This window comes from Callithrix jacchus, chromosome X (assembly GCF_049354715.1).
Source record: "Callithrix jacchus isolate 240 chromosome X, calJac240_pri, whole genome shotgun sequence".
NCBI classification, from domain to species: domain Eukaryota; kingdom Metazoa; phylum Chordata; class Mammalia; order Primates; family Cebidae; genus Callithrix; species Callithrix jacchus.
Genome location: NC_133524.1, coordinates 131,157,211 through 131,171,448, shown reverse-complemented (window position 1 = coordinate 131,171,448; position 14,238 = coordinate 131,157,211). Strand labels below are relative to the sequence as shown.

Below are 14,238 nucleotides of genomic sequence, written 5' to 3'. Positions count from 1 at the left end.
AATCACTCCCGTAACCTCCACTAGGAGGATTAAGTTTTGAGAAAGTTAACGACTGTCAGAAATAAGAATCCTAGGAAACCTCCAGTCCTCTCCTTCCTTTTAATGCTACTGATGACTTGCCATGATATAAGACAAGGGCTCTGCTGGGCAACATCAAGAAAACCTTCAAAAATAGCAGTGATACAAATTCCCCTTTGTTAAGTTTTACACTATGCCAAACTAGAGAATTTATTCTTTATCTTACACTTCCTAAAGAAAACTGTTCCTGAGAATTCTTGGGCAAAGTAGCTATGTAAATCTAACAAGGGAGATGTTACATATTTCTAATAACACTGAAAGCACGAAACATTTAGTGCCACTGGTGAGTATATATTATAAACAGAATTCCGAATTACTACAGTTACATTCGTTCACGTACATATTCCACTATACTTAGCCCAGGAAAAGACTTCTAACCCAACCAGTTGGATCACCAACTGCATCCAAAAGACTAAGCAACCAAACTGGCTTTCAATACAAACAAGAATGGGATGCTTTCATATTTTGCCCCACGGGCAAGGGTTATCAAGCCATCAACTCTAAACTGTATGATAACCTTTCATGCACAAATGAGTCCTTTATGGGAGGGATGTTCATTTTAAACAGAACTTCTAGAGAAAGGATATTCCTTCAGAAACAATTCCTAGGATATGAACATCATAAAATATCTTAAGAAGAAATATAGATGAACACTGCTGTCTAACAGAAATATAGTACAAGTCGCATAAGGGATTTTAAATTTTCAAGTCACCACATTAAAAAAATAAAAAGAACCAAGTTAGATGAATAATTTACTTAATATATCCAAAATATTACATTTTACACTGTCTGTTGCAGCACCCACTGACAGACTAAACACCTTTCAAGTGCTCCGTAACCATATGTGGCTAAGTGGATGCTGCACTGAACCGTGTAAATGTAGCCAATCTATGAATAGGAATAACTGACATATGTGAAGAGCCACGCCTACCTCCACCATCACCTCAGCCCCTCACCCTTGCTGCTGGAGCCCTTACCGTGTCCCCACCCCTCATGGAACAGTAGTCCACACCAAGTTGTGAGGAAGAAGGGGGAAGGAATATGTTTTCAACAAATCCAGTTGGAAACTCAAACCCATTTCCCATTAGAAACAATGATAGACACAATAGGTCTATGGCTAAGTGACATTAAGGATTAAAAAGGCTTTCCTGGGGAGGAAGGTCTGGGAACCTAATCACCACTTCCAATATTGTATCCAGGAGATACTGTGTTCCAAGCTCCCAATACACAGTTACAAAGGGACTGCCTGGGTCTCTCATTTGCACTCTTTTGGTAAAAGAGAACCAGGAGGAGGCCATGTTTACAGAGAGTTTTTCATTTAAGGACTTAAATGAAACATGTAGTTTCCTTTCTTCACTGCCTTTCTCACTCCCATAAGGAGGGTCCTTCAATCCTACCCTTCCCTAGAAAACATATTTCTCCCTGAGATGTGGAACTGCTGCCATATTTTTTCACTCTGTAAAACTGAGAACCCTGTGTTCTAAATCATAATTATCTTCCCAAAGCAAAGACAAACTGAAAAGGAAAATACCTGCCCTTTCCTTACCTGTGCCCACCCCCACCCCAATTCCAACTGTAAGGCCAAAAGCTCTCAAGTAGCAAGCACTATTAGAAAACGAGGCAATTTCAACTATAAACTCTGGGTTTCCCTAACCTTTTATTCTCCTTTCCCTTTAGCTCACTTAAAAGGTTATTATAACCAAACAAGCATACAGACAAGTTTTGTCCTATTTCTCTTCAATTCCACCTAACAGCTTTGCATCCCAGAAGAAATGTACAAACTCTGGCTTGTAGGTTTCAAAGCTTTTCTGTGGTCCAGTCTTAACTAGTTATAGTCTTGAGACATGTCAGATTCTCAGTCCTGTGCATCCTCCTCCCCCGCCTCCAGGTCTTTGGTCAAGAGTCCACTGCTGTTGACATTTCCCATATCCTAAGCCACCTTCTCTAGTCAGCTTTTTCCAGTGACTATCCTCAAGACCTTCAATGACGAGGAGCATGTCTTTTATTATTCTGGTCCCCCCTTAGGCCAGGTCTTTCTGGTTTCACCTTAGGCCCCTATAACAGAGTCTGGTGCAGACAGAGGAGATACTCAAGAAGCATGGTAAATGAATGCCTAGACTGCTGTAATGTCGATCCACTGTTAGACTTGTCTTTTGGTAATACCATTTTGATCATATCACTACAACGGTAATAAAAGTCAGATCAGTAATTACATGCTGCGGAGAGATGGATTGCAAAAAGATGCAAGAGGCATTTTCCTGGTTGACGGAAACGTTATATATCTTGGCCTGGGACGGTGGTTACAATGAATGTATAAATATAAAAATGCATCATATCATTAGGATTCATGTGTTTTACTGTATATAAATTATACTTTGATAAAAAAGGAAAAAAGGGAAATATATACACTTAACTTGTAAAAAACACATTAAGATCCTACCATATTATAAACTTGAACCTATATGAAAATGCTAGGGGCAATAAACATTAAATATATCAAATTGTTAATAGTGATTACTCTCTGGGGAAGAGTACTGGGAATGAGGTAAGCTTAGACATGAGGGGAATGAGTAGCTTTGACACTTAAATATTGCTTGAAATCTTTTTTCCATTTGTTGAGTACCTATTAAAATCTAAACACTCCCTTAGGTACTAGGGATACAAATACCTAGAAGTTCAAATATTTGCCCTTAAAGAGCTCACATTAGGGAAGTCAACATAAACACTAATAGTCACCATATAACATGCTAAATGCTATATAGTTAAGGTGTGGACAACATGTTAAAGGATCGCAGAGGGAGTTGTTATACTGCTTGGAGTAGCGAAAAGGCAGAGGGACAAGATGACTTTTGAGAACATAGAATAAAGACCTGAGGTATGTCAGGCCAACCAATATGTCCCAGGCAGAGGGAGCAACATTTACAAATGGCACAGAAGAAAGTGGCATAGTATGTTGGAGAGGAGGACCTATTTTCTCATTGTGGCTGAAGCCTCAGGTCCGTGAGAAGAGAAGAGAGGGCAGAGACATGATAAGATAGGGCCAGATCATGAAGGGCCTTGGAGGCCAGGCCAAGAAATTTACTTTTATTGGGAAATGTAATGGAGTGCCACTGAAAGATTTTTTCATAGGGGAATGACTTTATTTTACTTAAAGAATGATCAGTCTGAGGGCAATGAGGGGAAGGAATCAGTGGAGAGCAGGACTGGAAGTAAGGAGAACAATTGAGTGGCTGCTTGCAAGTGAGAAATGATGAAGGTTGAACGTGGAGCAAATAAGAATGAATGGATACAAGAGAGGTTGAGGATACAGAACACACAGGACTCCACAATTTTGTCTGTCATCGTCCCTAGTCATCTTCCACCTGATCCCCAGTCTCAAGGTTGTATTGCCCAGAGATCTAGTCTTCTACCATTAACTCTCCCCTTTTATTATTTCAAAATAATTATTGCTGCATGCCTCAAATGGCCAGTAAAGGAAGGTGGATAAGAAAGCATGATCGTGGGAGAAGCAATCCATCGCAAAAGTCAATGCACTACCTGCATGGCATTTTGAATTTTAAAAGCATCTTTCATTGTCTAAGATTGCTCTCACAGGCCATGTTGCTACCATTTCACCGTTAAGCTTTTCCATAGCTTCCTAACCACAATGAAAGGCTCCCCTAAAAGTCACTCCTTTTGCAAATAAGGCCTATAAAATACACTCATGGGCATATGAAAAAGTTACTTCTTAGTTAAAATTCCAAAAAATGCCTCTAACACATATCATTTTAAAAGCTTAAATTTACTTCCTAAATCTGTAAGCTAAAATGTTGCTATTTTCTGATACATGTAGGCAAAGGCATGCAAACACCAGCAAGTAAAGCTAGCTACAGGATGTGAAAAGGCAACACTCAAGGCAAAAGTTTACTTTTTCAAATGTATGTTTTCAAATTACAGATTTAGGATATTTCTTTGAAACATTATCTTTTCCTATTTATAAAAAACTTCTGGCCAGTATTTTATACATGCGTTTCAACTATTTCCAGAAAAGTGACTCCATTTTATGTTTAGAAAAATAATTTCCTTCAACAAAAAAATAAATAATTTTAACAAAGTAGCTTCCAACATAAAACTATTTCGAAACTTTTGTTATTATATTCACTACTCTAATGGCTTACTTTCTTCCAAAGTGATAGTAACAAGCCTACGTCTTCTATTCACTGAATAAAAGGAAATAATGATTCATAGCAAAACAAAACATACAAGACAGCAGAACCACAGCCAAGACTAATAAGAACTATTATACCAAAAAAAAAAAAATCCCAAAACATAACACTTTAAAAAACCACAGGTTAGTTTTATAAGGATACATTAGACATTTTAAAATGTTAAACAGGGTTTCATGCTAGCTGTGTACACTGAAGATACCATGGCATAAAGGGAGGGTGAACACTTGTAACACTGTGCATAAAACTTGTCTAGAAAACAACATAACAGATGTAGCACACGATGCTTGCATTTCATATACTTTTTATATGGTACTCAAGTCAAACTTCATTCCATGCATGCAAACCTGGACTGCAAGTAACAGATATGGCTAATTTTAAAAGAACACACAGTTATATAGTAAGAGATAGGTGGTAAAAAGTTCCAAAGTCTTTGGTGAAATACTATATTCACATATTCAACAGTATACATTAGTGAAAAATTCCAGTCACAGTAACTTTTCACAAGATTTATAGTCAGAGCTTGTAAGTGGATATACTGGGAAGAGTTACATGCCTATTAAGAAAAAGTCTTCCAACCAAATGCACAAATCATGTCTGTTATAAACACCAATAGAAACAAACCTTCCAGTAGAAAATAAAGTTCATTTTACAATGTTTAGACTTGGAGACAACCAAGACCCAGAAGTAAGCAGCTATTGTGAGAAAAGAGAAACAATAGCCTTTAACCTTAGAGAAATAAAAATATATATATATACTCACATTCTGCAAAAGAATAAGCTACCAATAAAATCCTAGCCAACATCACTTTGCTGAAAAGACCTCAGGCTCCTAATGAGAGTGAAGTTTTTAAGTAGGAACTAAGATGCCTGCTGACAATCAAAGAAAGACCTATTTGATAATCAGTGTGACAGAAAACAGACATTTATGGCTCCCAGCTATTAGCAAGTGAAAGACTAGACTAAATTTTAAGAAAAAGAGAAATTACCAGATGTTCTAAAACTTCTGACCTTCCAAGCAGGTTAGATCCTAAATACCACATGCTGAGAGGGCTGGAGGCAGGTTGGCAGGAGAGTGATTGAAAAAAGACTCAGAAAAAGAAAATGCTACCAAAATATGGCATATTATTAATAGTTCAGGTATAGAGAGCAAAATGACAAGAACATCATTAAGATCATTAACCTTTTCCTAGAACATGTAGTTATCATCTAAGAGTACAATGAAAAACTTTGGAAGATAGACTAAGAAGATAACCAATGACTAATAATTAAACATATTACAAAATATATCTTCCCATATATCTGACCTACATAATGAAAAAAAAACATCAAACTCAACTTGGAAACGTGCTTTTTGCTTTAGGAAAAAATGTAGTATATAAAATGACAGGATAAAAAGAGCTATCTGATGAAATTTCCACTAAAAACAAAATCTAACTTTTCCCGTCTGTTCTATAGAACTATCTGGGGCCTTTAAAATAGCATGGATGAATTACACAGCCATTAAAATTTTTAAGTGCGAAGACTATGTGGCGACCTGGAATAATTCATGGGACAAAAGTAGGTGGAAAAAGCAGAATACAAAGTAATATGTGTACTGTAATTACAATGCTAGGCTAAAAGGTGTAATGATGGTTAAGAATGAGGTTTATTTCCTTTCCCAGGTTTCTGTAAATACTGTTTTGATAAGTTTTATAGATAGAAAACTATCTTTAAACGATCCTTCTTGGCATATGGAAAAATGATAAATAAGTTGTTCCTTTTTTTTTCTGAGACAGAGTTTCACTTTGTTGCCCAGGCTGGAGTGCAGCAAGGTCTCAGCTCACTGCAACCTCCGCCTCCCAGGTTCAAGCAATTCTAGTGCCTCAACCTCCCGCGTAGGTGAGATTACAGGCGCCCGCCACCACGCCCGGCTGACTTGTTTTTTGTTGTTTTTTTTTTTTCAAGTAGAGACGGGATTTCACCATGTTGCATAGGCTGGTCTTGAACTCTTGAGCTCAGGCAATCCGCCCACCTCGGCTTCCCAAAGTGATAGGATTACAGCACCGCACCCGGCCAAAAAGGCAGGCTGCTTTGTAGTTTATCTTTTTTATTACTTCGAATTAAGGAGCATGTATTCAAATCCATACTACAAATGGTGGATTCTTATCTGTATTAGCAGTCAAAGGGTATAGACATTCAGACGCAGGATGTTTAAACATCTGCTTTTCTATGTGGAAAAAATAATCACATCCTTTTGGAAAAACAGACATTTTTAAAAAGCTTATGGTATTTTGAAAGATGTCTACTCAATTTTTCTAAATGGCTAAAATAACAAACTGAAAACAAATATCGAAACTAGAGCAGTTTTAAGGGGAACCTACTAATTAAACTGTTAACGGGAGTTACAAAATTAGTTTCTCTTTGGTTTCCTTCTGCCTGAAGGAACACTCTCTTTGGCCGACTACTCAGCTTGCTAGGTTCCATTCATTAAGACACCTCACTCTACAGAAACGGATCACAACACATCCAGACTGCGTCTCCCTAGCACTATTAAGATTATTCTGAGGAAAACAGAAAAAGCCTAACAAAAGACGTCAAGGATTGTAGAAATATTTTTTAAATTTCAATATGCAAGCAGGACTCCTATGCAGGTTGATTTAACAGTTTAAATTCTGTTTTATCTGGCTACTGCAGGCAAAGCAGCAGTTCTTTATCTCTTCACCATAGGAACATAAATTACCCCACAGAGGCTGTCCTCCCTACTTTTCTCCTGCAGGTCAGAATCAAATCATCGAACTTGACTATTATAAATGCTCACATTTGAGTCCTCCCCTTCCTTTCTTTCTTGCCCCTGGACAAATTCCTACGTGGCTAGCAGAAACCTAATTTATGATATAAATAGGTAGAGCGGGTCCCCAAAAAGCTCTGCCCCTGTGGGTTCGCATTCGGCACGTCCCCCTACGTGTCGTTGCTTCGCTGGAATTTCCAATGTAACAGTAGCTAAGGTAACTGAGAGCGGGGCTGAACCTGGCCAATTCCGGAGCAGAAACGCAGTGACTTGCTCCGGGTCTGGGGGTGGGGAGGCTGGCGGCGCGGACAGATTTCCGATTGGGTGGGGGTGGTGAGAGGCCATCGAGTGCAAAGACGGTTGTCTGGTCTTTGAAGGCCGGCGGCTGGCTCTGCCACGCTCTCAGCAGGAAGGGGAGGGGAGCGGGAGGAAGAGGGGGAGAAGGAGGAGAAGCCGCGAAGAGCCCGAGGAGGGGGAGGAAGACCAGGGGAGGAAGGAGGGGCCGGAGGAGGAGCCCAGGCTCCGGGAAAGCCCGCGCGTCCAGCCCGCAGGACCTCGGGGCGGAGTCGCAGGCTCCACCCGGACCCCGGGCTGCGGCCGCCACCGCAGCCTCGCGCGGTGCGCCTCGAAGGGGCGGGCCCGCCTCGCAGCCTCCCTCCGGGTTTCGGGCCCTCCTTCCCCGCTCCTCCCTCCCCTCCCTCCTTTCCATCTCAGCAGCGCCCTCAGTCTCCCTCTCGCAGGCTCATACAAAAGCAAAATGTCCGCCATGTTCCTAGGCGGCTGCGGTTGTGGTGCCACGAGCTCGGCCCTCCTGCGGTTTCTACCCCGGGCTGCTCGTCGCCGGTCCCCTCTCCCCGACACCAGGCGCTACTGCTACTCCGAAGCCGCCGACCGCACCACTCCGCCCGCCCTCTGCGCCCCCCCCCACCGCCCGCCCCGCCGGGCGACGCAGGACCGTCTCGGGCGGGGGCAGGGGTGTAAGCAGCCCCGCCGACTTGCTCCCGCTTCCCGCCCGTCCCCCCACCCGTGGCCCCTTTACCTTGATGCAGTACGGGGGTTCGTCGTAGGTGACCAGCATGTACCTGTCTCCACGGCTGGCCGGGTCCCGGGCGCGCAGCTGCGGGGCGAGGGATGACGGAGGGGGTCGCGTAGGAAAGGAGGGGGGAGGGCGATACAAACGTTACAGAAGCACCTCAATCCACACCCCGAAATCCCTCGGGAGCTCTCCCATTTCTCCCCTCCCCTCCTTTTACCTTCAAGAATAACTCCACAGCGCCTTTGGCAATGTCTAAATAGGAGGTGCCCAGGTCAGTGCGCTGGTTCATAGAGGCGGACGTGTCTACGAGGAACAGCAGGATGGGCATCTTCCCCCGCACCCCTGCCTCCGCTTCCCACTCTCCTGGCTCTCTTGCCTCACTGCCACGTACGGCCACCCGAACCCTCAACTCTCGCAGAGCCAGGGGGCAAGGAGCAAGAGGAAGAGAGGGAGACGGGACGGGACGGATGGGACCGCTCCTGGCCTCCTCTTTCTGCAGCCCCACCTCCTCTCCCTCCAAGGGAACTTGAAAGTGTGAGCGTGTGTAGCCCTCGGGGCCCTCCCCCTTCCTCTCTTCTGCTGCCACCACTACTGCCGCCGCCGCCGCTGCCAGGACTACTGCCTAAGCATCCGTCCGCGCTCACTAGAGCGCTCGCCCCAGACTGAGTGCCGTCTCTGTTCACTGACAACTTCTGTCTGCTCACCTACCATCGGTACCATGTGACCAGAACCCATGCCATTGGCTGCCAATTATGTGTTATTTGCATATTCATTAGATGACAAGACTGGGGGAGGGACTTGGGCGAACCCTGGGAGTTGAAGTTTGAACCCAGGCAGAGGGTAAGGGGAAGTATTAAGGACCCTCGCTAGGATTTTCCTTTAAAAAACTTGGAAACAGTTCGGATGATTAGTTCGGGTGGTTTAGATGGATTTTTCTATCGCTCTACAAAGAGGGTCATTCGAAAGGAAGGGTGAATTTGAGCAACAGTTGTACAGAACTACAGAAGCAGATGCTTGGACAGTCTGCACAGAAAACGCTTTGCTAACTGCAATCGATCAATCCTGCCAGTGGAGAAGACGAAAATATTTCAGAAGCAGCAGACTTCTTTCCTGGCAGGACATACTCGCATTCCTTTAGATCCCTCCCACTTCTTGATCAGTATTTGTGACTTGGTTGCTGGCCTTGCATTCCACATATATCTACTTAGAAAGGAAACTAAAGTTTAAACACAGTTACCTAAACTGGCCTTTTGTATGCACAAGCTTCTTCAGTTTCACTAACCTCTTTGAAACATTGGCCTGCCTGTGATAATTCCACCACTGTTCTCTCTGCACAGCCTTTACACTTGGGAGGTTTGCAAACCTAGATTCTGATTCAACTCACACATTTATTGATTGATTGATTCATTCATTCATTCCTGTATTTATTTTTATAAATAAATCAAGAGGATCTCACTTGATGACCTAGGCTGGAGTGCAGTGGCCCCATCATAGCTGCCTGCAGTGCCAGCTCCTGGGCTTGAGCGATCCTCCCACCTCAGCCTCCTAAGTAGCTAGGACTACAGGGGCATGCTCTTAACTCACGTTTATTGAGCATCTATGAAGTGCCAGGCACCCATAGTAGCCTTGTTTAATCTTTGAATTAATTATGGTAGATGGCATTATATTTAATTTTCAGTAGAGGAAACTGCAGCTCCCTGAGGTTAGGGTAACAATGATGGATGCTGGCTCTGTGAAGAGACTCAATAAGTGGCCAACCACACTTGATTGACTACTTCATATGACACGATTTTTGAATTTGGACATGTGTATTCCTGGAAATTACTCTGCACAATGTGGAATCCGGGGCTTCACTGAGTTTGAATTTCATTGAGGAGAGATGATGACATACACATGTATAATATTTTATATATTCTGGCTAGGTGCAGTGGCTCATGCCTGTAATTCCAGCATGTTGAGAGGCAGAGGTGGGTGGATCATTTGAGGTCAGGAGTTTGAGACCAGCCTGGCCAACATGGTGAATCCCTGTTTCATCTAGTCTATAAATACAAAAATTAGCCAGGCATGGTGGCGGGCACCTGTAGTCCCAGCTACTTGGGAGGCTGAAGCAGGAGAATCGCTTGAACCCAGGAGGCAGAGGTTGTAGTGAGCTGAGATCACACCACTACACTCCAACCTAGGTGACAGAGCAAGATTCTGTCTCAAGAAAAAGGTATTTTACATATTCTATGTACACATTATATATATTTGTGTGTATATATATATATAAGTTATGTGAATTATATATTTATATATGATATATACACATTCAATAATATTCTCAGAGAAATAAGATTTTAAAAGAAGTCACATGGCAGTATGTGAATCGGGGACAAACAAGGATGCAAATTAAAACGGGCTATGGAAACAATGGTCTAGTGGCCTAGAAATTTAGGGGATTTTATGAACAAGGCACAAAGGAGGAAGAGAGGGAATATGGACTGGAAGGAATGGCATGAACAAAGATTCAGCCAAAGATAGTACTATGTATGGTACATTTAAGACCATTCTGGTGGAATGTAGGAAATTAATGAAGAAGTAAGGATGAAAAAGATACTGGAAGCCTCTATTTCCATTCTGATACAAATATCAATGTAGAAGGGCAATGCCTACATGGGCTAGGGTACAAAAACTATGGGACTGTTGGGGGCAGTGTGTTAGTTTTCTACTCCTGTGACAAATTTAGCAGCTTAAAACAACACAAGCATTTACTATCTCACAGTTTCTATGAGTCAGGGGTCTGGGTTTAACTGGATTTTCTACTTAATCTCATACAGCTGCAGTCACATTGTCACCCAGGCTGTTTTCATCTGGAGATTCAACTGGGAAAGAATTGGCTTCCAGTCTCATTCAGATTTCTGGCAGAATTAATTTCCTTGGGGCAGTATGCTGGTGACCAGAAGCCACCTTCAGATCCACCTGCTGTGCAGTTCTCTGCCACATGACTTTCTCCACTGGCTGTTCACAGCATAGCTGCTTCTTCAGGGCCAGCGGAGAAATTTCTCACTCCAAGATGGAGCCTTATATAATATAAATAATCTCAAGAGCAGCATCCATCACTTTGCCATATTCTATTGACTAGAAGCAAGTCACAGGTCCCACCCACACTCAAGGAAAGGATATTATACAGGATGTAACACCAAGGGGTGGAGAACATGGGACCACATTAGAATTCTCCCTAACATTAGATAGGGATGGGATTTTAGGATGGGGATGGGATTATTACCTGGAAACAAACTTTGCCTAGTTCACAGTTTTTGTGAGATGGAGTCTTGCTCTGTCACCCAAACTGCAATATAGTGGCATGACCTCAGCTCACTGCAACCTTTGCCTCCCGGGTTCAAGCAATTCTCCTGCCTCAGCCTCCTGAGTAGCTGGGACCATAGCCATGTACCACCATGTTCGGCTAATTTTTGAATTTTGAGTAGAAACAGAGTTTCACCATGTCGGCCAGGCTGGTCTTGAATTCTTGACCTCAAGTGATCTGCCCGATTCAGCCTCCCAAATTGCTGGGATTACGGGTGTGAGTCACCATGCCCAGCCTGTTAAAGTCAATTCTGAGTAATATTATACAAACTTTCAGCCTACCAAATAAATGCATTGGGTTGACTGGTTGCTTAAACTATCCTTTGGTTAAAGAATTACAAGATTTCCTATTAGGAGTTTATATTTTATTTTGTGAATATCTATATGTGTATGTGGTTATGAGACAGGAGAATAAGGACTGCTGAGTCATGATATCCCCCAGTTTACAAATGGTATTTTAAGATGACATTTTAAAATCTCCTTTATACTTTCCTCCCAACTTTTCAATGAGTGTGCCTTACTTTTATAATCAGAAAAGGGGCTATGATTAAAATTACATTAAAAGAATTGTAAAAAATTCTTCCAACATGAATATTACTGAGACAATTTTCAAAAATGACTTACCAGCATTAGTGAAACACAAATAATCTCAGTCACACAATGCTCCTGTGGTTGAGGATATGCACAGTCCCACAGAGTGACCTTCTAAGGAGAAGATATTCTCCCCATGCAGGTGAATGCCTTTTAATGTATTTATTTTTTTCTAACAGGACATATTATTGATTCTTTTTGGCATAATCAAATGGAATTAAAATGATGTTAACATGGAATCTGAAAAATACTTGCGTTTCACTATAAACTACAAAAATGGCAACATACAAAAAAACCATGTAACAGATTTATGGGCTTATTCAGATTAAATCAAACCCCAAGCTGTCACCAGGAAGCTTCTCTTTGTCACTTCCTGGAGGAAAGTAAGCTCTTTATTATGCTAGAAAGTGTGTAGACTTCTCCACTGTGTTTCTTTGGCACACATCAACACTAAACCATACAGAGCCCTTTCTACCTCTTTCTCTGCTACAGAACATCAACCTCTTCATGTAGTAGATTCTTTCTGCCTTGGGTTTGCTTCTTGTACTAGAATGTAAACTACCTGAGAGCAGCTAGAGCCTATAACCAATGCCTGGTGCAAAGTGCTTGCTCCGTAAATGGTTATTACTTTTAATTGTCAAATGTGCTGTGTTTTTCATTCTTTCATCGTCTTTCCAGGTGCTTGGATATTATCCTGTAGCTCCTTTCCTAGGGTTAACCAGCCCTCCCATGTTGCCCCCTGCCTTCCATCTCTCACAGGAGCAGGGTGGTAGGCCCAGCTGCCTCTTCCCTATGGATCCAGGACTTTTTGAATTTGGGCTCCAGGAGGCCCCTTCAGGCCAAGGCATTGAACTGACAGTCTTCACTGCCTGCCCCAAACTCTGCTAACTTCGCTTTTGTTCTACTCGTGCTTCCTTATGAAATGGCTGTTTTTTAGGCCACTGCTCACTGTTTATCTCTTTCAGTCAAATCCTCTTCCCAACTGCTCCCAAATTTCAGACCCTATGGCCTACATTAACCATCCTATCTTGAATTTTCTCATGTTTTTTGAACTTGTGAGCTCTTGAAATGAGTTTCCTATTTCCTTTTCAAGTTCTTGCTCTTCATCTGCCTTTCATTCACCAGTAACCCCTAAATAAATTCATTTTAATACTGCACTATACTCCCCCGTGTCTGAAGTTACCAGATATCTCTCAGGAAGGAATTCCTACCAAATACTGCTCTCCTGCCCTTCATTCCTTTCTACTTCATATCTGGAATTACCAGATATCTCTCAGGAAGGAATTTCTGCCAAATACTTCTCTCCCGGCCTTCATTCCCCCCATACAAATGTTCACAGACTTTGCCCCATGTTTACATTTAATGTTATGGTATGGTCTATTACCATACAGCTGATGCTTTGTTTTGGTGAGAGTTAGTTTGATTTTTTACTCTCCAAAGATTAGTCACCTCTTGTCTTTAAGCAGTTCCTAATCACTATATATATATATTTTTTTTTTTTTTTTGAGACACGGTCACACTCTGTCACCCAGGCTGGAGTGCATGGTGTGATCGCAACTCACTAGAACCTCAACCTCCCCAGCTCAGGTGATCCTTCCACCTCAGCGTCCTGAGTAAGTGGAACTACAGGTGCTTGCCACCATACCTGGCTAGTGTTTGATTTTGTTTTTGTAAAGATGGGGTCTCACTATGTTTCCCAAGCTGGTCTTGAACTCCGGGACACAACCAATCATCCCAATTCAGCTTCCCTAAGTGCTGCGATTATAGGCATAAGCCACCAGGCCTGACCCTAATCACTACATCTTGACAAAAAGACCTTACTTACCGTTGTTACTACCCTCTCCCAAAGCCCGCCTTCCATGCTTTAGAAGGGAGTGAAATCTCCCTTTCTCCACCACCTTCTCTTTCCTCAAGCCCATACAATCTTTCTCTCTCTACACTTCATGGAAACGGCTCAGAGGTCCCCAGTGGCCTACTTTCGGCCAAGTCCAATGGTGTGTTCTGCATTTCCTTTGCTGATTGCAGAGCGACTTGTTACATGTCTTCCTGAGTTCCTACTCCCACCTACCTTGTTTTTCATCTCCTACCATTTCTCATGAGGTCTTCCCACACCTTGGACCATATGCTTGGACCATATGTTTACACCTTCAGTGAACCTTAAACTTAGTCTTTGTCTCACTCCATGGCTACCTCTTTTCCTCTCACTGTGTCTAC

The 14,238-nt window shown here is 42.4% G+C and overlaps 1 protein-coding gene across 10 annotated transcripts in view; it reads right to left on the bottom strand.

Annotated features, from left to right (window-relative positions):
* INTS6L (integrator complex subunit 6 like) overlaps positions 1-8,752 on the bottom strand; it is a 60,380-nt gene extending 51,628 nt beyond the window's left edge. For all 10 annotated transcript variants that reach the window (XR_013531444.1, XR_013531445.1, XR_013531447.1 and 7 more), the window contains exons 1-2: positions 8,306-8,752; positions 8,092-8,169 (exon numbers count right to left, since the gene is read on the bottom strand). Coding sequence is in view for 4 of the 10 variants with exons in the window: in XM_003735827.5 (XP_003735875.2) it covers positions 8,092-8,169; positions 8,306-8,416 (189 nt within the window). In the remaining 6 variants the exon portion in view is untranslated. The remainder of the gene's footprint in view (positions 1-8,091; positions 8,170-8,305) is intronic.
* Positions 8,753-14,238: the final 5,486 nt, after the last annotated feature.